The 21,632-nt window shown below is 52.6% G+C and overlaps 1 protein-coding gene and 1 pseudogene across 11 annotated transcripts; one reads left to right on the top strand and one right to left on the bottom strand.

Moving 5' to 3' along the window:
* Positions 1–75: 75 nt before the first annotated feature.
* LOC120366782 (uncharacterized) lies at positions 76–756 on the bottom strand (annotated as a pseudogene).
* CAMTA2 (calmodulin binding transcription activator 2) lies at positions 83–21,583 on the top strand. Of its 11 annotated transcripts, none has more exons than XM_003931363.4 (23): positions 83–171; positions 1,485–1,579; positions 1,787–1,890; positions 5,345–5,412; positions 5,496–5,631; positions 6,246–6,317; positions 6,573–6,726; positions 7,045–7,179; positions 7,759–8,696; positions 9,998–10,124; positions 11,436–11,570; positions 14,826–14,941; positions 15,579–15,763; positions 16,081–16,159; positions 16,333–16,555; positions 16,784–17,088; positions 19,086–19,282; positions 19,519–19,702; positions 19,906–19,977; positions 20,091–20,111; positions 20,279–20,466; positions 20,598–20,672; positions 20,757–21,583. In XM_003931363.4, exons 2-23 carry the CDS (start codon positions 1,549–1,551, stop codon positions 20,818–20,820), a joined length of 3,609 nt encoding a protein of 1,202 aa, XP_003931412.1. In that variant the 5' UTR covers positions 83–171; positions 1,485–1,548; the 3' UTR covers positions 20,821–21,583. The 11 variants fall into 11 exon arrangements, with proteins under 11 accessions (XP_003931412.1, XP_074244599.1, XP_039331822.1 ...); XM_074388498.1 differs by having other exon boundaries at positions 6,231–6,317; XM_074388496.1 differs by lacking the exon at positions 83–171 and adding an exon at positions 734–823.
* Positions 21,584–21,632: the final 49 nt, after the last annotated feature.

Below are 21,632 nucleotides of genomic sequence, written 5' to 3'. Positions count from 1 at the left end.
CCAAGAACCCCACGTGTGCTGACCCCAGGTTCCCTTCCTGACTCCATCCCCTTAATTGGGAGGCCCCGCCCCGTGCGCAGTGACGTCAGACGCCGCTGTCAGCCGGCGCTGGGGGGGGGTCGGTGTGGGGTAGAATGGCCGCTGCCGCCGTCACCCGCGGGACCCCTGGAGGTAAGAGCCAGGGCCTCTCGCCCGTCTCTCCGCCCCCGCGCCAGGGGGCGCAGCTCCCTCAGGTCCCAACGCGGAGCGCCGCGCCGGGGACCACCGTCCCTACTCTCGGTTCGCCCTCACCTCCCGCTTCCGTCCTCCTCCCCCGCGCCAGGGGGCGCCGCTCCCCGCAGGGCCCCACGGCGAACCAGCGCGTGCCAGGCTGTCCCGGGGACCCCCGCACCCGGCACCCGCACTGTCCCTCGCCCACTCCGTGCTCGCGGACTCTGCTCCCGGCTTCTACAGAAGATCCTTACGTGCGGGCGGGACCCTCCCACCTCGGAGGTTCTGGGACCACCACCCCGCCGGGGGGCCGCCCAGAATGCCAAGCGTCCGATCCGGCGCTGCCCCAAGGCCTGCAGCCCAAGGACCCGCTCCCGCTCCGCACCCTGGCAGGCTGCCTAGCCAGGACTGCGCACCTGCGCCCTGGGGCGGAGTCCTTACCCCAACCGCAGCTTCACTGCACACAGCTGAGCCCGACGGGCCTCCTCCCCTCTCCATCCTGGACACCTGGCGGAGCCCGTGCTGAGAGCCTCCTCCAGCTCCCATCTGTTCCCCCAGGAGCGCAGTAGGGGGAGAAGGGGGAACTCAGGCTGGAACCAGAGCGATAGATGGGGTAGGCTAGGCCTGGAGGCCAGGGGAGGCAGAGGCGTTTGGGGAGAGGGAGGTAGAGAGGGCTGTCAGCCGGAGGGCTGATTGTCCTGAGGGTGGGAAGCTGGGTGTCTGGCCCAGATTGTACGAGGCCCTAACCAACCTGGAGGAGAGAATAGGTTAGGCTGAGTTATCAGATCAGCCCTTCCTCTTGGAAAAATCAAATAGAGAAGGAACTCAGGGTGTGTCTTCTAAAGGCCTAGCTCTCTACCGGAGGTAGAATCTCCTGCCCTGCCCCCAGGATCCAGGCTGTCTTGCCAAACCATCCTCCAAGGACTGGATAGCCTGAGTCCCAATCCCCAAGACCTGACCCAACCGTAGCCCCAGTCTGTGCAAAAGCTCAAGCTTCAGGGCCTCTGAGGCCCCAGCCCTGCCATTCTTCTCCCCTCCCCCACCCCACCCCATTTCTTCCTGGTCACTCTTTCTGTCCTGTATCCTCACTCATGTTGGCTCCGGGCACTGTGTCTGGTTCTCCCTTATACTGTCACATCATAGTTAGTCCTTTCCTCTCTTTTCTCATCCTTCCCAGATACCATGACCCAGTTCTATATTCATTCCCCACCTAATACATCTCATCCAGGATTAATGTGGGTCTTCTGCCATGACCGTGTTCTCTCCCTTCCCAGCACAGACTCCCCCTCCCCCCGGCCCCTCAGGCCGGGGGTGACCTTGCCCCTTGGAGCCCTCACCATGAATACCAAGGACACCACTGAGGTTGCTGGTAAGTTCACAAACCAGGTTTCCAATTGGGTCACAGCCTTTCGTTCTCCCCATGCTTTAGTGGCCCTCTAATTCTTGGATTCCCTGTTCTCCTTAGCAAGGTTTTGTTTTCCCCAGTGCTCTGTATCACCTTCAGGCCTTTCCCCCAGGGCTGTCACAGGGATGCCCCTGGGTGGCACACTAAGCCCTACCTTCTAATTCCCTTTAGAAAACAGCCACCACCTGAAGATCTTTCTCCCCAAGAAGCTGCTGGAGTGTCTTCCTCGATGCCCGCTGCTGCCTCCAGAGAGGCTACGGTGGAATACAAATGAGGTTTTCTAGGGAGGCTGGGGTTGGGGCCCAGCAAGACCTAGTGGGCTGGAGGAGGGTGAGTGGGGGGGGGTCTCTCTCTGTCGACACTCCTAAGGGCAGAGCTCCACTCTTTGGGGATTATAGCAGAGGTATAAAGACATGGATCTTGGCTGGGTGCAGTGGCTCATGCCTGTAACCCCAACACTTTGGAAGTCCAAGGTGGGTGGATCACCTGAGGTCAGGAGTTCAAGTCCAGCCTGGCCAACATAGTGAAACCCCATCTCTACTAAAAATACAAAAAATCAGCCAGGTATGGTGATGCATGCCTGTAATCCCAGCTACTCAGGAGGCTGAGGCAGGAGAATCGTTTGAGCCTGGGAGGCTGCGGCTGCAGTGAGCTCAGATCGCATCATTGCACTCCAGCCTGGGTGACAGAGTAAGACTCCATCTCAAAAAAAAAAAAAAAAGTCATGGATCTGGTAGGAGCCCTCTTCTCCTTGGCATAGCCACCTGGGTAAAAACAAAAGCTACTGCCAAGAAAGTATTCCTTACATACTGGGCACTGTGCTAAACACTTGGCCTGCCTTGTCTCATTTAATCCTCTAAATATGCTATAGAGCAGGCCCTGTTATTGCTCCCATGTTATTGAGAGGAAACTGAGTTACCTCATGGTTTATGTAACTTACTCTAGAGCCTTTTTTTTTTTTTTTTTTGAGACGGAGTTTCACTCTTGTTACCCAGGCTGGAGTGCAATGGCGCGATCTCGGCTCACTGCAACCTCTGCCTCCTGGGTTCAGGCAATTCTTCTGTCTCAGCCTCCTGAGTAGCTGGGATTACAGGCACACGCCACCATGCCCAGCTAATTTTTTGTATTTTTCGTAGAGACGGGGTTTCACAATGTTGACCAGGATGGTCTCGATCTCTTGACCTTGTTATCCACCTGCCTCGGCCTCCCAAAGTGCTGGGATTACAGGCTTGAGCCACCACGCCCGGCCTTTTTTTTTTTTTTTTTTTTTGAGATGGAGTCTCACTCTTTTTGCCCAGGCTGGAGTGCAGTGGCATGATCTTGGGTCACTGCAACCTCCATCTCCCAGATTCAAGTGATTCTCCTGTCTCAGCCTTCGAAGTATCTGGGATTACAGGCATGTGCCACCACGCCTGGGTAATTTTTATATTTTTTAGTAGAGATGAGGTTTCACCATGTTGGTCAGGCTGGTCTTGAACTCCTGACCGCAAGCGATCCATGTCGGCCTCCCAAAGTGCTGGTATTACAAGCAGGAGCTACCGTGCCTGATCTATTTTTTTTTAGAGATGAGGTTTCACCTTTTTGGCCAGGCTGGTCTTGAACTGCTGACCTCAGATGATCCACACATCGGCCTCCCAAAGTGTTGGGATTACAGGCGTTAGCTACCATGCCCAGCCCTTTTTTTTTTTTTGAGACATGGCCTCACTCTGTCACCCAGGCTGGAGTGCAGTGGCACAGTCTCCACTCACTGCAATCTCCACCTCCCAGGTTCAAGCGATTCTCCTTCCTCAGCCTCCTGAGTAGCTGGGACTACAGGTGCGCACCACCACACCGGACTAATTTTTGTATTTTTAGTAGAAAAGGAGTTTCACTGTGTTGGCCAGACTGGTCTGGAACTCCCAACCTCATGATCCACCTGCCTTGGCCTCTCAAAGTGCTGGGATTGCAAGCGTGAGCCACCACACCCTGCTGGAACCTTTGTTTATAACCACTACTGATACTGGCTCCGTCTGGAGGGCATAGTCCTTGTATTACACACCTTCTGTATCCTGTGTACTTAGTGCCTTGTATGCAGTTGGTTGTCGATAATTATCAATTCGATATCAGAAGAGGACTGTCAGTAAAAGGGTGCGTGTGTGTATGTGTGATTGTTGTAAGTGCTATAGAGCCTTTAGAAGGGCCAATGTGGCCGGGCATGGTGGCTCATGCCTGTAATCCCAGCACTTTGGGAGGCCGCGGTGGGGGAATCACAAGGTCAAGAGATCGAGACCATACTGGCTAACACAGTGAAACCCCATCTCTACTGAAAAAAAAAAAAAAAAAAAAAAGATTAGCCAGGTGTGGTGGCACGCACCTGTAGTCCCAGCTACTCAGGAGGCTGAGGCAGGAGAATCGCTTGAACTCAGGAGGCGGAGGTTGCAGTGAGCCGAGATCGAGCCATTGCACTCCAGCCTGGGTGACAAAGTGAGACTCTGTCTCAAAAAAAAAATAAGAAGAGCCATTGTGGTCAGCAGGTTTCATGGAGCTTCTGAAAAGGGGTTTGGTTTATAGAAATAGCTAGAATTTCTAGACACGGCGAGGTACTTGCCTTGTAGGGAACTAACATGCAGGAGGTGACTGTTCAATGCATGTTCCGGAAGAAATCAGTGGTCCCATCTGGCAGGAATTGTAGGAGCAATATGGGTAAATAGTGGGAATAGTGGTTTGATTCCTTGTTGGGGAGAACCTTGGAATCAAGCTAAAGAATCGGAAATTCCTGGCAGTGTCAAACCACTGAAGTTTTTTGAGTCAGGAAGGGGTACAGAGGCCAGGCACAGTGGCTCACTCTTGTAATCTCAGCGCTTTGGGAGGCTGAGGTGGGTGGATCACCTGAGGTCAGGAGTTTGAGACCAGCCTGGCTAGGCTAACACACTGAAACCCATTTCTTTTTTTTTTTGTTTGTTTGGTTTTTTTTTGTTTTTTGAGACGGAGTTTTCGCTCTTGTTTCCCAGGCTGGAGTGCAATGGCGCCATCTCGGTTCATCGCAACCTCCGCCTCCCGAGTTCAGGCAATTCTCCTGCCTCGGCCTCCTGAGTAGCTGGGATTACAGGCACATGCCACCACGCCCAGCTAATTTTTTGTATTTTTAGTAGAGACGGGGTTTCACCATGTTCACCAGGATGGTCTCGATCTCTTGACCTCGTGATCCACCCGCCTCGGCCTCCCAAAGTGCTGGGATTACAGGCTTGAGCCACCGTGCCTGGCCTACTGAAACCCATTTCTACTAAAAATACAAAAATTGATGGTTGGTCCCTGTAATCCCAGCTTGAAACTAGGGGATAGAGGATGCAGTAAGCCAAGATCACACCATGTACTGCACCCTGGACAAAAGAGTGAGACTCTGCCTCAAAAAAAAAAAAAAAAAAAGAAAAGAAAAAAGAAAGGGCACAGAAATGAAATTGTTGGAGAATAAAATAATTCACGGTATGAATGGATGATGAATAATGTGGACTTGCCCCCAAGATAAAGGCCCGAGGTGGGAGCAACAGAAGGAGAAAATGTTAGACTTTTGTCTTAGGACAAAAGGGTTCTTAGGAGGACAGTGGGTCTTGCTGGGTCCACTGCTAGCTGCCACATCCTCCACTGGCTGCCACAACTCAGCAGAGAGTGAGACACTGATGGGATGACCAAGAGGCCAGGCTGAGACTCTCTGTGAGGGAGACACCCATCTGAGTGCTTCCTCTCCTACAGGAGATTGCATCCTACTTGATCACCTTTGAGAAGCATGATGAGTGGCTATCTTGTGCCCCAAAAACAAGGTGAGAAAGTTTGAGAACTTTGGGGAGTGGCAGGGGCCCTGGGTTCTGTTCACAGAACTCCAGGACAACTCTTCCCTTCCCAGGCCTCAGAATGGCTCCATCATCCTCTACAATCGGAAGAAAGTGAAATATCGGAAGGATGGTTACCTCTGGAAGAAGAGGAAGGATGGGAAGACCACGCGAGAGGACCACATGAAGCTGAAGGTCCAGGGCATGGAGGTAAGAGACTCAGACATTCAGCTCATCTGCCCAAGCCTGCCCTCCTCCACCCTTAGCTGGGCTCCAGCCCTACCAGGGCTTGGTGACATTGTCCACCTCAGCTCCCTCCCAGTCAGTCTTCCCTTCTCTCTCTCTCTCACTCTGGATCGGCTCACTGATTGTGTTGGCCACTCTCTACTTCCCAGTTCCCTCCATGACTCAACTCTCTTAGGCCATGCCTCCCTTCCAGAACTGATGCCCAGGCCCCTCACTGCTCTTGTGTTTCCCTCAGGGATCCAAGCAGTGATGATCTCAGCACAGGTTTCTCTTCCCCCAAATCATTGCCCCCTCATCTCAGATGCATTCTTGCTCTGCCCTCTGGTTTCTAGACAGTCCCATCTCTCAAATCTGGTCCTTATTGTAAGGTCCCAGCCTCACTGTTCCTTTCTCTCCATCCCTCATCTATGACAGGGCTGCTGAGATTCAAAAGGGGTGGGGAAATAGGTGGGGGTGAGGGTGGGGGAAGGGTTGAAGAGGAACTGGTGGAAAGATTGGGATTCCTGCAAAGGGACTGAACAGAGGAAGAGTTGGGGAGCAGACTAGCCCTCCCCCCACCCCAGCCTGTCTCCTGGCAGTGTCTCTATGGCTGCTACGTTCACTCTTCCATCGTCCCCACATTCCATCGGCGCTGCTACTGGCTGCTCCAGGTAAGGACGGAAGAGCCCAGAGAGCCAGACTCTTCCTGGCTCTTTGAGGGACATGGGTCTGAAAGCATTAAGTGAAAGGATGACTAGATTCTGAGTGAGGAAACAGGCCTGGGAAGAAGAGAAAGGGACTTGGGGATGGAGAGAGCCAGAAATTGGGGGTGAGGTGAGGAGGGTGCCCAGGAAGAAAGTGAGGATTAGGAAGCTGAGCCCCTGGACCTCAGGACCCCATGGCTCTGTGTCCCGTTATGCTCTCAGAACCCCGACATCGTCCTTGTGCACTACCTGAACGTCCCAGCCCTGGAGGACTGTGGAAAGGGCTGCAGCCCCATCTTTTGTTCCATCAGCAGCGACCGTCGAGAGTGGCTGAAGTGGTCCCGGGAAGAGTTGTTGGGACAGCTGAAGCCCATGTGTAAGGCAGCAGAGTGGGATAGAGCTCCAAGGGGAGAGTGGAAACAGGGGCTCCCAAAGGGGCCATGGTTCTATATCCAAAGCCTGTGGGGTGATCATTTCCCTTCAAGCTGGGAGGGTGCTAGGATTCCCGCCCTGTTCTTAGATATTAGAATATGGAGAAAGGACAAAATCTACATGTCTGGGCAGTTTTGAGGCTGCTGGCTTCTGTTCACCTGGCCAGAAGTCTTGAAGCATGTCAGGTGCTTGGAGGAGCCATCAAGGTACTCTGGAGCCTATTTCGTGGGGGTCCCACAGCACTTCCCCTTAACTTCTCTAGTTCATGGCATCAAATGGAGCTGTGGGAATGGAGCAGAAGAGTTCTCTGTAGAACAGCTGGTGCAGCAGATTTTGGACACCCACCCAACCAAGCCTGCACCCCGAACCCACGCCTGTCTCTGCAGTGGGGGGCTTGGTAAGTTACTCCCTGACTCTGTGGCTGTCTTCCCACCTAGCCACTCTGCTCTTACTCAGGCCAGGGAGATATCTGTCTTGATGGGATTTGCATGCTGATTTGCAAGTCTTTTTGCATGTCCCAGAAAGAGGGGCCAGATGAACAGAGACCTTCCCATCTGGGTGTACACTGGCTCCAGCCTTCTATTCAGCTGCTCTTCCTGTCTTCTACCTTTAGCAATTCCTGTCCCTTCAGCACCAATTACACCCAGCCTAGTTGGCACCCCCTTGGTTCTGTTCTTTTGTCCTTTTCCTATTTCTTTACCTTTTGCTTTTAGCTACTCTCCTAAGCCCTCTGTTCTCCTCTACAGTGTTCCTCTGGTCCTGCTAGTTTTGAGGGGAAGTGGGGAGAGGGAGGGGCAATAAAGGATTGAGGGAGAGACCAGACATTTCTGATGCCTCCCTGTGGCTACAATCAGTATTACACCTCTGGTCTATAGGGCAGTCCCAGGAAATATTTTTGAGGGCTACCAGATAGGATGTGGAAGGCTGCAGAAGAATGTGTCTTATCTCCTTTCCTTGCTACTCCTCTCCACTCCAGGTTCTGGGAGCCTTACCCACAAATGCAGCAGCACGAAACACCGCATTATTTCTCCCAAAGTGGAGCCCCGAGCTTTAACCCTTACCTCTATGCCCCACCCTCACCCCCCCGACCCTCCTCCACTAATAGCCCCACTTCCCCCAGAGCTCCCCAAAGCACACACCTCCCCATCTTCTTCCTCTTCTTCCTCCTCATCAGGTTTTTCAGAGCCCCTAGAAATCAGACCTAGCCCTCCCACTTCTCGAGGGGGTTCTTCAAGGGGAGGCACTGCTATCCTCCTCTTGACAGGACTGGAGCAGCGGGCTGGGGGCTTGACACCCACCAGGCACTTGGCTCCCCAGGCTGATCCTAGGCCTTCCATGAGTTTGGCAGTGGTTGTAGGCACTGAGCCTTCTGCCCCACTGGCTCCTCCCAGTCCTGCCTTTGACCCTGATCGTTTTCTCAACAGCCCCCAGAGGGGCCAGACATATGGAGGGGGGCAGGGAGTAAGCCCAGACTTCCCTGAGGCAGAGGCCGCTCTTACCCCTTGTTCTGCCCTAGAGCCTGCTGCTGCCCTGGAGCCCCAGGCAGCCGCTCAGGGTCCCCCTCCACAGTCGGGAGCAGGTGGGAGAAGAGGAAACTGCTTCTTCATCCAAGATGATGACAGTGGGGAGGAGCTCAAGGGTCAGGGGGCTGCCCCACTCATACCTTCACCCCCTCCCTCACCCCCACCCTCACCTGCCCCCTTGGAGCCATCGAGCCGGGTAGGAAGAGGAGACGCCTTGTTTGGAGGACCTGTTGGGGCCAGCGAACTGGAGCCCTTCAGTCTTTCATCATTCCCAGACCTTATGGGAGAACTCATCAGTGACGAAGCTCCGAGCATCCCTGCCCCAACCCCCCAGTTCTCTCCTGCTCTTAGCACCATCACAGATTTCTCCCCAGAGTGGTCCTACCCAGAGGTGAGCCTAATGCTTATCTTCCTTTCTCCTTCCCATTTGTTTTCTTTTTCTTTTCTTTTCTTTTTTTTTGAGACAGGGTCTTGCTTTGTCGCCAAGCGCCAGGCTGGAGTGCAGTGGTGCAATCTCGGCTAACTGCAATCTCCACCTCCTAGGTTCAAGCAATTCTCCTGCCTCAGCCTCCTGAGTAGCTGGGACTACAGGTGCGTGCCACCATGCCCAGCTAATTTTTGTATTTTTTAGTAGAGATGGGGTTTCAGCATGTTGGCCAGGATGGTCTCGATCTCTTGACCTCGTGATCCACTTGCCTTGGCCTCCCAAAGTGCTGGGATTACAGGCGTTAAGCCACCACACCCAGCCCTTCCCATTTGTTTTCTGTGGTCCGTGACCTAGTTTCCCTGTTTTCATGGCTTCTTAGTTCTCTACCCAATCTCTTTTTTTTTGAGACAGAGTCTCGCCCCGTCACCCATTGCACTGGCATGATCTCATCTCATTGCAACCTCCATCTCCTGGTTTCAAATGATTCTCCTGCTTTAACCTCCCGAGTAGCTGGGATTACAGGCACCTGCCATCATGCCCAGCTAATTTTTGTATTTTTAGTAGAGACAGGGTTTCACCATGTCTCGAACTCCTGACCTCGTGATCTGCCCACCTTGGCTTTTCACAGTGCTAGGATTACAGGCATGAGCCATTGCACCTGGCTGCCAATCTCTTTTTTACGTAGAGTGAAGCTACTTTCCTGTTTCCAGAGTCCTCAGCAACTTAACCCTTTTTCTTTTCCTCTCCCTTCCACTTGTTATCATGGTTTCTGGAGTTTCCTAGGACCTCATTCCCTTGCTAACTGTTTTCAGGGGTAGGGAACTGGGGGCTCTGCAGCCTCGAGAAGAAAAAAGACACCAGGGATGCGACTGCAGACTTTGAGTAGCTGAAAGACTGTTTTCAGCGTAGAGAAGTTCTGTTTTATGCTGCCTCTGAGATGAAAAGGAGGAACTACAGTGGGGGTGAATTAGCCCAAGAACAGAATCTCCTTCTGGTGACAGCTCTGTGGTAGCTTTGGGGGAGGTCCTGAATCCCCAGTTGTTGGCAGATTCAGGTAGAAACCAGGTAACCACTTGGCAGGAATGCTGGGGAGGGATAGACTAACTGACCTCACTCCATGGGCTCCTGTTTATTCCTGTACCCCAGACTCTAGCACAGGACCTGCCATATGGTAGATACCCTCTAAGGGTCTGAATAAATGAATGAATGAGTGGGTGGATGAATGCCCAACTCCAGTCACATGCTCTCTTGACTTCTGTCTGCAGGGTGGGGTCAAGGTGCTCATCACTGGTCCTTGGACCGAGGCCTCCGAGCATTACTCCTGTGTCTTTGATCACATCGCAGTGCCAGCCTCACTTGTCCAGCCTGGTGTCTTACGCTGCTACTGTCCTGGTATGGGGATTGGGAACCATAGAGGGAGGGATTGACATGTGGGCAGTTAGGACAGATCAGGACCTCCAGGCTTCCAAAAAGCATTGGGAACAAATGGCTTGTTTTGAGAGCACAAGGACTTCATCCAGTCCTGAGTTTGAGCCCCAAGCTCTCCCAGCAGGCAGAAGAGCCTGGACTTTGGTGTCAGAAGATCTAGGTTCTGGTCCAAGAAATCTACTCCTTAGCTGACCAGTGACCTCAGATGAGTCTGATCCTTCCTGAGGTCCTTGGCCTCCCCTCCTGTAGGGTTAGGCACGGACCAAAGGGATTTCTAATGTCCGTCCAGGCTTTCTGGCTTAGTTAGAGCTAGAGTCTCCAACTCCAATCCCGGGAGAATGAGAAAGAAGAACTGTGGCTTTCCTCTAACCAGTCTTGGGACAGAAGGACACTGGCTTTTAGACCTGTATTGTCCAAGTATGGTAGCCATTAGCCACATGTGCCTATTTAGTTAAAAAATACTTAAAATGCACTTCCCCAGTCTCATTGACCACATTTCAACTCTTCAGTATCGACACGTGGCTGGTGTTACCCTATTGGATAGTGCCGATATAGAACATTTTTTTCATTGCAGAAATGTCCTATTGGACAGCACTGGTCTAGACTTCATTGCCAAGGTTCGTCTCTGCCCTTTTGCCACCAGCCTTGGTCTTACCCTGCACTCAAAAATCAGCCTTACTATGGGACCTCAAGGACCACCAGAGTGACAGATTGGCAGCTTTACTGTCTATGAGTGTGTTCTCCCCAGTCTCTACAGCCCCAGTCAACGTGTGTAAGGAAAGGGGATGAGACCAGATAAGCTGGGGATTGGGAGGAAATATCTCAACATCTGGTCTTAGGATCAGGACCTGCTGGTTCCATCCTTCTGGCCACTGGACACTGTTTATGAGCAGCTAGCTCCCCTTTCCTCCATCTTAGTAACGCTCATAACTTCTGGACTCTAATCTGGGGATCAAGAGGTTTATCTACCATCAGATTGTTCATAACTATAGGAGTCTCTTGACCCTCAGTTTCCAGACTTTCTTGCTGAATAACAAGTATCTTCAACTACAGGGTTTAGAATACAAGGGCTCTTTGGCCTATAATATGTAGTAAGTTCTCAAATGAATAGACTCCCTTCCCAGTTAGTGCCAAGGCCACTGAAGCCAGGGCCTCTTGGCCCACAGCAGGGCAGTAGGGGAAATAGATATGGAATGATTGTCTATGGCTCTGACACAGATAGCCAGAGAAGGAGCAGGGAAAGAGAGCCCTTCTTGCTGATCCTGCCCTCTCCAGCCCATGAGGTAGGGCTGGTGTCTTTGCAGGTGGCAGGGCAGGAGGGGCCTCTTTCTGCTTCTGTTCTCTTTGAGTATCGAGCCCGCCGATTCCTGTCTCTGCCTAGTACTCAACTTGACTGGCTGTCACTGGATGGTGAGTACCTAGCCCTCTGACCCCAAGTATCAGGCCCACAGCCTTTGAGCATGACATGCTCCTAGACCCCTCAGGGTTCAGGTGGCCACCACTGAGCCCCCACTTTACCATTCTTTTTTTTTTTTTTTTCAGTCATTTCATTACTGATTTCTAACTGCAGCAGCAAACTTCCCTAATTTCATCTTCCTCATAAACTTGGGGTCATTTTTATACCAGTTCTTTTTTTTTTTTTTTTAAGACAGAGTCTTGTTCTGTCACCCAGGGTGGGGTGCAATGGTGCGATCTCAGCTCTGCCTCCCGGGTTCAACCAATTCTCCTGCTTCAGGCTCCTGAGTAGCTGGAATTACAGGCTTATACCACCATGCCCAGCTAATTTATATATATATATATACATTTTTTTTTTTTTGAGACGGAGTTTCGCTCTTGTTACCCAGGCTGGAGTGCAATGGCGTGATCTTGGCTCACCGCAACCTCTGCCTCCTGGGCTCAGGCAGTTCTCCTGCCTCAGCCTCCTGAGTAGCTGGGATTACAGGCACGCGCCACCATGCCCAGCTACTTTTTTGTATCTTTAGTAGAGACGGGGTTTCACCATGTTGACCAGGATGGTCTCGATCTCTCGACCTTGTGATCCACCCGCCTCAGCCTCCCAAAGTGCTGGGATTACAGGCTTGAGCCACCGTGCCCGGCCTTTATACCAGTTTTTTCTTCTTTAATTTTTTTTTTTTTTTTTTTTTTTTTAAGAGATAGGGTTTCACCATGTTGACCAGGCTGGTCTCAAACTCCTGACCTCAGGTGATCCGCCTGCCTCAGCTTCCCAAAGTGCTGGGATTATAGGCGTGAGCCACCACACCCAGCTATCCCAGTTCTTGACCTGCCCTCTCAATCTCAAAGTGTGGAATCTAGACAAGGAAGGCCAAGAGGCAGGACAGGAACAGGGTCTAGAGCAATATATAGGTACTATGCACAAGTATATATATGCTTATATATTTATTTCATTTTATTCTTTTGGAGATGGAGTCTCACTCTGTCCCCCAGGCTGGCATGCAGTGGTTCAATCTTAGCTCACTGCAACTTCCGCCTTCCAGATGTAAGCAATCCTCCTGCATCAGCCTCCTGAGTAGCTAGGATTACAGGCGCTCACCACCACGCCTGGCTAATTTTTGTGATTTTAGTAGAGATGGGGTTTCACCATGTTGGCCAGGCTGGTCTCGAACTCCTGACCTCAAGCAATCTGTCCCCATCAGCCTCCCAAAGTGCTGGGATTACAGGCATGAGCCACCACACCCAGCTATACTTACCTATTTAAATTTCTATCGTTTTTCCTCTTTTGATTATAAAGACATGAATTCACTAAAGGAAATATGGAAAGTACATAAAAGCACAAAATAGAAAATAAAAATTTCCTATACTGCTACTTTTCAGTGATATCCATTGCTAATATCATGGTGTACTAATAAAAACACAGATGCATATACATACATGTATATGTGTGTGTGTTTGTTTATTTAAATCTGGGATTGTTTTTGTTCCTATTACTGATTATCTCTCTTGTGGCCTTGAGAATTGTTTGTCTGCACCTGCTGCTTTCTCAAGGTTTGCTTTTCTCTGTCTCTTCTGGGTGTCTTTGTTGTTGCCTCTTGGTTTCTCTCAGTTCTACTGCTGTCCATGTTGTTTACCTTAGTCTCCCTCTCTCCTTACTTCTCTCTCTCTGAAGCTCTGGTCCCTAGTTTTGCCTCACTCTTGGAGCTGGCCCCCATCACAAAGCCTGTGCGTGTGTGTTGGGTTGCTTGTCTCTGACTTGAGTGAGCCTACCTAGAGATCTGGCCAGGTCTCTCAGTCCTGTTCTCTCTCTGTCCTGCTCTGCGACTATTCATCACCTTATTTTTCTGTGCTGGTCTAATCTGCATGTTACCATCTCTCCTGTGAGTCTCTTCTATCACTCTTCATTTCATTTCTTCTTGAACCAGTGTCTTAACTTGCCTCTCTTTTATTGTCCTCTCTTACTGCATGTTTGGCACTTTCCCCTATCTCTCCTTTGTCCTTTCTCTCTCCTTCATCTTTTTTGCTCTCTCCTCCCTTTATCTTACTTGGGTTTCTGTTAATCATTCTCTGTCCTATCCTCCCTTACTATCACCTCTGTGCCTTCATCCCCTTCTATCCTGGCATCTCAGAACATCTCCAAACTTCACCCTGTTTCTCTGTGTCAGTTTTCCTATGGCTCTGATCCCCTCCTGCCTCCCCTTCTTGTCCTTGTTTGATCTCAGGAGGGGACAGATATAGCTTGGAGTGTGTGTGTGTGTGTGTGTGTGTGTGTGTGTGTGTGTGTGTGTGTATTTGTGGATGGGGGGAGGAGGAGGAGGAGGAGAAGGAAAAATGGACATGGCTATCCATCTCTGTCACCTTCCCTCCCCCACCACCGTCTTTGTGGACAGCTGCGGGGGGCTGGGAGGAGGGGGAGGTGCTTTTCAAATCACAGTCCCTGAGCTCTTTGGGGCAGCCATTATTAGAGAGGAGGACTCTGGAATCCTTCAGCTTCAGCATGGGGGACAAAGGTAGTGTCTGCTGCAAAAACTGATGGAACGTTGCACCCAGGAAAAGGCTTAGGGGAAGTGTGGGTACATGGGTATTTGGGGCAGCTGGGGGCTGGATGGCTATTTGGGAATTCCTACTATCTCTGTACCCTGAAGGAAACAGTTTTGGTTCCAGATCTGAGTTCTAGGTCAGTGGGTAATATTAAGAGCCCTAGTTGCCGGGCGCGGTGGCTCAAGCCTGTAATCCCAGCACTTTGGGAGGCTGAGGCGGGTGGATCACGAGGTCAAGAGATCGAGACCGTCCTGGTCAACATGGTGAAACCCCGTCTCTACTAAAAATACAAAAATTAGCTGGGCATGGTGGCACGTGCCTGTAATCCCAGCTACTCAGGAGGCTGAGGCAGGAGAATTGCCTGAACCCAGGAGGCGGAGGTTGCGGTGAGCCGAGATCGCGCCATTGCACTCCAGCCTGGGTAACAAGAGCGAAACTCCATCTCAAAAAAAAAAAAAAAAAAAAAAAAAAAAAAAAAAAAAGCCCTAGTTTAAGGACTGAGTTCTGGTGCACTTTATTTAGGTGAGTGGGTAAAGGACCTGTTGTTTTGGGGAACATAAAAGAATATGATTCTGTGTCCTCATCCCCAGATCTTGGGACAGGTCCAGCCTTGGTGTTCAGGGCATCACCTAGACACTGCCCACTCAGCCTCCCATACCCATTCCCCCTCAGACAACCAGTTCCGGATGTCCATACTAGAACGACTGGAGCAGATGGAGAAGCGGATGGCAGAGATTGCAGCAGCTGGGCAGGTGCCTTGCCAGGGTCCTGATGCTCCTCCCATTCAGGTACTTCTGTGAGGAGGGAAGTGGTCTATGGTGGGGAGCAGGGGGAGGACGCAGCTAAAGAAAACGTGTAGCATGTGTGACTCTCCTCCCTCTCCTGTCCCCAGCCTCCTCAGCCAGTCTTCCCTCTCCCTGACGTTACCCTGTCCCATCCCCACCTTGTGGCAAGAGTGGCTATTCTGGGCACCCTCTTGCCATGACAGGCTTCAGACTATTTCTGGTCTGAAGAAGGGTGGAGGTGAAGGAGAGGGCGGGGGAGGGGTCAGGAGCATTGGGGCTCAGGTCTCTGTGGGTCCCAAGTTTCTGAAAGAAGAGGTCTGAGGAAAGGCTCAGAGAAGGCTTCTGAGGGGAGAGAAGCCACTTATGAATATGGCAGTACTCTAAGTTGATGGGAAGGCACATGGGTAAGATGGTGTGAGGTCTGGCTGCTAGATGGGCTGGAGGAAGTGGCTGTGGGAGTAGGAGACACTGAGGCCACACAGGAACTTGATGGGCCACCAAAGGTCCTGGTGGCGGGATCCTAGAATGGGACGTGAGAGGAGGGGGCAAAATTAGAAGCTGGGAGGACAGATGTGAGGTGGCCATTCTAAACCAGGGGAGCAGATGCTCAGGTCTCTGCCTAAGAGTGTGTATATCACAGGATGAAGGCCAGGGGCCTGGGTTCGAGGCACGGGTAGTGGTCTTGGTAGAAAGCATGATCCCACGCACCACCTGGAAGGGTCCTGAACGTCTGGCCCATGGAAGCCCCTTCCGGGGCATGAGCCTTCTGCACCTGGCTGCTGCCCAGGGCTATGCCCGCCTCATCGAGACCCTGAGCCAGTGGCGGTGAGCAATGGCAGCTGGGTGGGGGCTGGGCAGCCTCTGGGACAGAAGTGTCAGGGGACTGAGGAGGACCTGGGGCCCTGCCAAGAGGGAGCTGGGGTCATTGTGGGAAGGGAGGGGGCTGAGAGAGGACTAATATCTTGGGGAACTTTCATATCCTGATTTATGACACTTTGACTTCTTGACCTCCTTAGTGTCCTTGACTGCTTCTTCCCACCGGCCCTGTACAGCTTGCCTCCTAGTCCCTTTACTTCTGATATTCCTACTTTGTCCACTTTTTCCCTGATTGGGCTCTGTTGTCTCTCCCGCAAACCTTCCAGGAGTGTGGAGACTGGAAGCTTGGACTTAGAGCAAGAGGTTGACCCGCTCAACGTGGATCATTTCTCTTGCACCCCTCTGGTGAGGATGATGATTCCTGAGTGCACATGGGGCAGTGGGCAATGGAAACAGCCCTTGAAATGGAAGATCCTGAGGAACGCAGGGAGTGGGGGGGCTAGGGTCTGAAGACCTGACTACCTGGAGGAGGAGCCCCAGGCCTCACCTCCACCTCCGTCTCCTGCCTGCTTTCTCAGATGTGGGCTTGTGCCCTGGGACACCTGGAATCTGCTGTGCTCCTTTTCCGCTGGAACCGACAGGCACTGAGCATTCCCGATTCTCTGGGCCGTCTGCCATTGTCTGTGGCTCATTCCCGGGGTCATGTGCGCCTTGCCCGCTGCCTTGAGGAACTACAGAGACAGGAAGCTTCAATGGAGCCCCCGCCTGCCCTGTCGCCACCCTCCTCCAGCCCAGACACTGGTGAGTGTGGCCCTAATCTTTTGGAGAGAGAGATGTGGATAGAATGAGAGGTCAGGGCAAACCCAAAGGGTGGGAAACAAGTAAGAGAGGAGACAGACCACAGAGACAGAGATGGGAGATAACAGATGCAAAAACAGGGAGACTGAGAACAGGATGGGGGAGGCAGGAGACTCAAGTGAGGGATGGCCATGGCTCCTGCTGCCCTCACTCTCTTCCCTCCCCACACAGGTCTGAGCAGCGTCTCCTCACCCTCGGAGCTGTCGGATGGCACTTTCTCCGTCACATCTGCCTATTCTAGTGCCCTAGATGGCAGTCCCCCCCCTGCACCTCTGCCAGCCTCTGAGATTACTATGGAGGACATGGCCCCAGGCCAGCTTTCCTCTGGTGACCCAGAGGCCCCCCTACTTCTCATGGACTATGAGGCTACCAATTCCAAGGGGCATCTCTTCTCCCCTCCTGCCCTCCCACCAGCCTCAGATGATGGGGCTACTCCAGAGGATGCTGACAGCCCACAGGCTGTGGATGTCATCCCGGTACTGCTTATATTGATGGACTTATGGGGGCTAGAAGTGGAGTACGGTGTAGAGATGGGGTGAGGCCAGCTTCCATGAAGCAGAATCAAAGTCTGGCTCCAATTTAGGAAGGGGCCATTTACTTCATTTTGGGACAGGCAAAGCAGGCTTTTGCTTAGTTCCTTTCAGACCATGTGACTTGGAAGTCATGAGGCAGCAAAGGTTAAAAATTCTGGCTGGTCCCATAATTCAGATGTTGGGAAATTTTTTTTTACCAGGCTTGGTAGCTCATGCCTGTAATCCCAGCACTTTTGAGAGGCCGAGGTGGGTGGATCACTTCAGGCCAGGAGTTTGAGACCGGCCTGGGTGACATGGCGAAACCTCATCTCTACCAGAAATGTAAAAATTAACTGGGCATGGTGGCACATGCCTGTAATCCCAGCCGCTTGAGAGGCTGAGACACAAGAATCACTTGAACCTGGGAGGCACAGGCTGCATGCAGTGAGCCAAGATTGTATCACTGCAACTCCAGCCTGGGTGACAGAGCAAGACTCTGTCTCAAAAAAAATTTTTTAAGACAAAAAACATAAAAAGTATTAAAAATTCTGTCTGGGTACGATGGCTCACACCTGTAATACCAACACTTTCAGGGAGCAAGGTGAGAGGATCACTTGAGGCCAGGGGTTTGAGACCAAGTCTAGGCAACATAACAAGAACCCCATCTCCACAAAACATAATTTTTAAAAAATTATGTAATTGTAAGGCCGGGCGCGGTGGCTCAAGCCTGTAATCCCAGCACTTTGGGAGGCCGAGGCGGGTGGATCACGAGGTCAAGAGATCGAGACCATCCTGGTCAACATGGTGAAACCCCGTCTCTACTAAAGGTGCAAAAAATTAGCTGGGCATGGTGGCACGTGCCTGTAATCCCAGCTACTCAGGAGGCTGAGGCAGGAGAATTGCCTGAACCCAGGAGGCGGAGGTTGCGGTGAGCCGAGATCGCGCCATTGCACTCCAGCCTGGGCAACAAGAGCGAAACTCCGTCTCAAAAAAAAAAAAAAAAAAAAAAAAAAAATTATGTAATTGTAGCTGCTTGAGAGGCTGAGGTAGGAGGACCCCTTGACCCCAAGAAGTATGAGGTTGCAGTGGGCTGACTGTGCCACTGCACCCCAGCCTGGGCAACAGAGACCCTGTCTCTGTAACAAAAATTCTGGGGAATATCTTCAGTTAGAGTCTGGGTTGTAGGAGTTACCTGTTGATCCATGTAGGGACAAGGTTCTAGGAGAACCAGGATGATGGGAGGGCATCTGGGAGTTGTGTGGAGCGGTAAGGTTGGCAAGATGAGAGTATCTGGCAGTGATCTCATGCAGGAAGGAAGCTTGCACATGATAAAGCTGAGAAAGTCTTGTGGAATGAAAGTGAATCTTCCAGCCTTGTTCTCTGCTAGAGACTTTTGGGACATACCTGCTTTAGAGAGACTAATGGAGTAAGTGGGTGGCATTTTAAGTACAAAAACTTTGAGAACTCCACAGTAGGCTGTATTGTGTCCAGCAGTAAGTGCTGGAGCAAAGGCCAGATGGGAGCCATTCATCAGGTTAATAGTTGGCAAGTGTTGGGCTGGTTCCTGGTGAGCTGAAGGGGAGTAGGGGGTGGGCACAGCCAAGCATATGAGGATGATGTGCTGGCCAGCTGGCGTAAGGCAGGCCCAGGTAGGACAGTGGATGGTTGGCCTAAAAGGGTGTCAAGTCCTCCGTTTGTTCAGCTTCTGAATCCCCATTTGGAATATCTCCTTTTTAGCCTATATTCTCCATAGCATCTCAGCACAGAGGGACCCCCAAGTGGCAGCCCAATCAGTATAAATGAATGAGTCTGGAACAGTGACCCAGAAAGACAGGGTTACCAGTGCCTGCCAGTGAGAGAAGGAACGAGAGAGGAATGGACTGAGGTTACAGCTTTGGCAGGGCAGGAACATCAGGCAGGTAGGGCCCCTAAGGGTTCATTCAGCTTGTCCCTCCATCCAGGTGGACATGATCTCACTGGCCAAGCAGATCATCGAAGCCACACCAGAGCGGATTAAACGAGAGGACTTCGTGGGGCTACCTGAGGCTGGAGCCTCAATGCGGGAGCGGACAGGGGCTGTGGGGCTCAGTGAGACCATGTCCTGGCTGGCCAGCTACCTGGAGAATGTGGACCATTTCCCCAGCTCAACCCCTCCCAGGTGACCAGCTCAGGACAAAGCCTCCAGATTCTTCAAAGGAAGTGGGAGGAAGGAAGAAAGCTGGTTTTCCCACAGCCAAAGCTCCTTTCTGGCAGAGGTCCCAGGGCCTTGGAGAAGGGAACTGAACTGGCTGATGAACTCTTCAGCCGCTCTCCAGATTCCTTCATAGCCATCCATAGGTGGCAAAAGAGGGACTTTAGATGCTTCATGATACCCTCTTTCCCTGTCCCCCACAGCGAACTGCCCTTTGAGCGAGGTCGCCTGGCTGTCCCTCCAGCACCCTCCTGGGCAGAGTTTCTCTCTGCATCTACCAGTGGCAAGATGGAAAGTGATTTTGCCTTGCTGACACTATCAGATCATGAGCAGCGGGAACTGTATGAGGCAGCCCGAGTCATCCAGACGGCCTTCCGGAAGTACAAGGTCAGATGGGGCACGGGTCTGAGGATGAGCTACACAGTCTTGAATCGGGAGACCGCGGGCTCCCCGGGCTTTTGGAGGATGAGTAGTCATGCAGACAGGCCTTGGATGGGGTAAAGGGCTAGAGGAACTCCAGAAAAGTTGGAGGGACAAATCAGATATCCCATTATGTGGGTCACGAGGTGCTGAGACTTCTCTCCCCTCAGGGCCGGCGGCTGAAGGAGCAGCAGGAGGTGGCAGCAGCTGTAATCCAGCGCTGTTACCGGAAGTACAAGCAGGTGAAACCCTTCTCCCTCAAAAGCATACCCACCAACCCATACCCACATCCACACCCACACCTAACCATTCCACACTGTTGGCAGAGCCCTAACTCCCCTTCTCTCTCCACAAGCTGACCTGGATTGCACTTAAGGTATTAGACATGATGTCTGAGTGTGAGTTGTCTGTGATGATTCAGTCTTTCCTTGAGTGTGTGGGTTAGAAAAAGAGCCTTGCATCAGCCTAACCTTGGGTGACCCTCAGGGCGTTTGGTCTCTGTCCCTCTATTTCAGCCCCTGTCCCTCCTCCCCACCCCTGCAGTTTGCACTCTATAAGAAGATGACCCAGGCGGCCATCCTGATCCAGAGCAAGTTCCGAAGCTACTATGAACAGAAGCGGTTTCAGCAGAGCCGCCGAGCGGCTGTGCTCATCCAGCAGCACTACCGCTCCTACCGCCGCAGGCCTGGGCCTCCCCACCGGCCCTCGGCCACCCTGCCTGCCCGCAACAAGTAGGGTCCACCCCCAGCTCTCTGTGCCCACCCACTGTGTCCAAGCCATTCCCTGCCTAGGGTTCCTGGGGGGCTGAAGGCATGCAGTGCCTGGGGGTTCTGTGAGGTCCATCTTTTGTTTCTTTCACCAGAGGCTCCTTTCTCACCAAGAAGCAGGACCAGGCAGCCCGGAAGATCATGAGATTCCTGCGGCGCTGCCGACACAGGTACTCATCCCTTCTTCCCCTTGGCTTTTGCCCTGCCACCCGTCGGGATCCACCAGTCTCCCCTGACTTTTATTCTCTCTGCAGGATGAGGGAACTGAAGCAGAACCAGGAGCTGGAAGGGCTTCCCCAGCCAGGACTGGCCACCTGACCTGGCCACTGCTTTTCTCACCACCCTGGGGGCGCCTCGTGCAATCTTAACAGGGAGAGGGCTTTCTGGGGCAGGGGGCTCCCCTGTTGGCAGCTTTCCCGTTCACCTTTGCTGGAGCCCTTCATAGGCCTCCTCCCTCTTCCCCATGCCTTGCTCCCAAACCCATCTCCTCTTCCCTCTTGGTGTGCCCCGTCTCTTTTGGTCCTGGCTCCAGAAGACCCGCGCCCCACATACCTGCATCTTCCGCTGTGACGTCCGGAGCCCTGCCTGCCCCTGGTCCCCAGCTCCTCCTGCCTGCACCCGACTCCGCCCCCCTCCTGACTTGCCTTATTTATTTGTTCGACGCGTCTCTGAATGTATCCGCCTCGGTCCCCACCTCAGCCTTCGCTGCGCACGCCCCTCGTATTTCAGGGCTTACCGTGCCCACCACCTGACTCCGCATGTTTGCGTCTGTTTCCTCCCTCTCTGGCCCTGTGTTACCCCATCACCCGACTCTGGCCACCGACCTCAGGGCCGAAGGGGAGGGGGTGTGCATAGGAACGCCTTGCGGAGTCCGCCCCGTCCCCCGAGGGGAGGGGGCTTGTACATACTGTAAGATACAGAGTATAGTGAATAATCTATTTAAGGCGCCGCAGGGAGGGCTGCACGGCCGGGCTTGTGGTTCTCTGGCGCGGCGGGGCCACCTGCCAGCTCCGCGGGCACTTTCTACTTGTGCATGGGCTTGGTTTATACGAATTGCCATTAAACATCGCTGCACCAGCAAGCCTCCGGCCTCTGTCTGCGCGGGAGGGGTGGGGCAGGGCGGGGCCTCG

The sequence above is a fragment of the Saimiri boliviensis genome, chromosome 17, assembly GCF_048565385.1.
Source record: "Saimiri boliviensis isolate mSaiBol1 chromosome 17, mSaiBol1.pri, whole genome shotgun sequence".
Taxonomy (NCBI): Eukaryota; Metazoa; Chordata; class Mammalia; order Primates; family Cebidae; genus Saimiri; species Saimiri boliviensis.
This window is presented reverse-complemented; position numbering and strand designations above follow the sequence as displayed.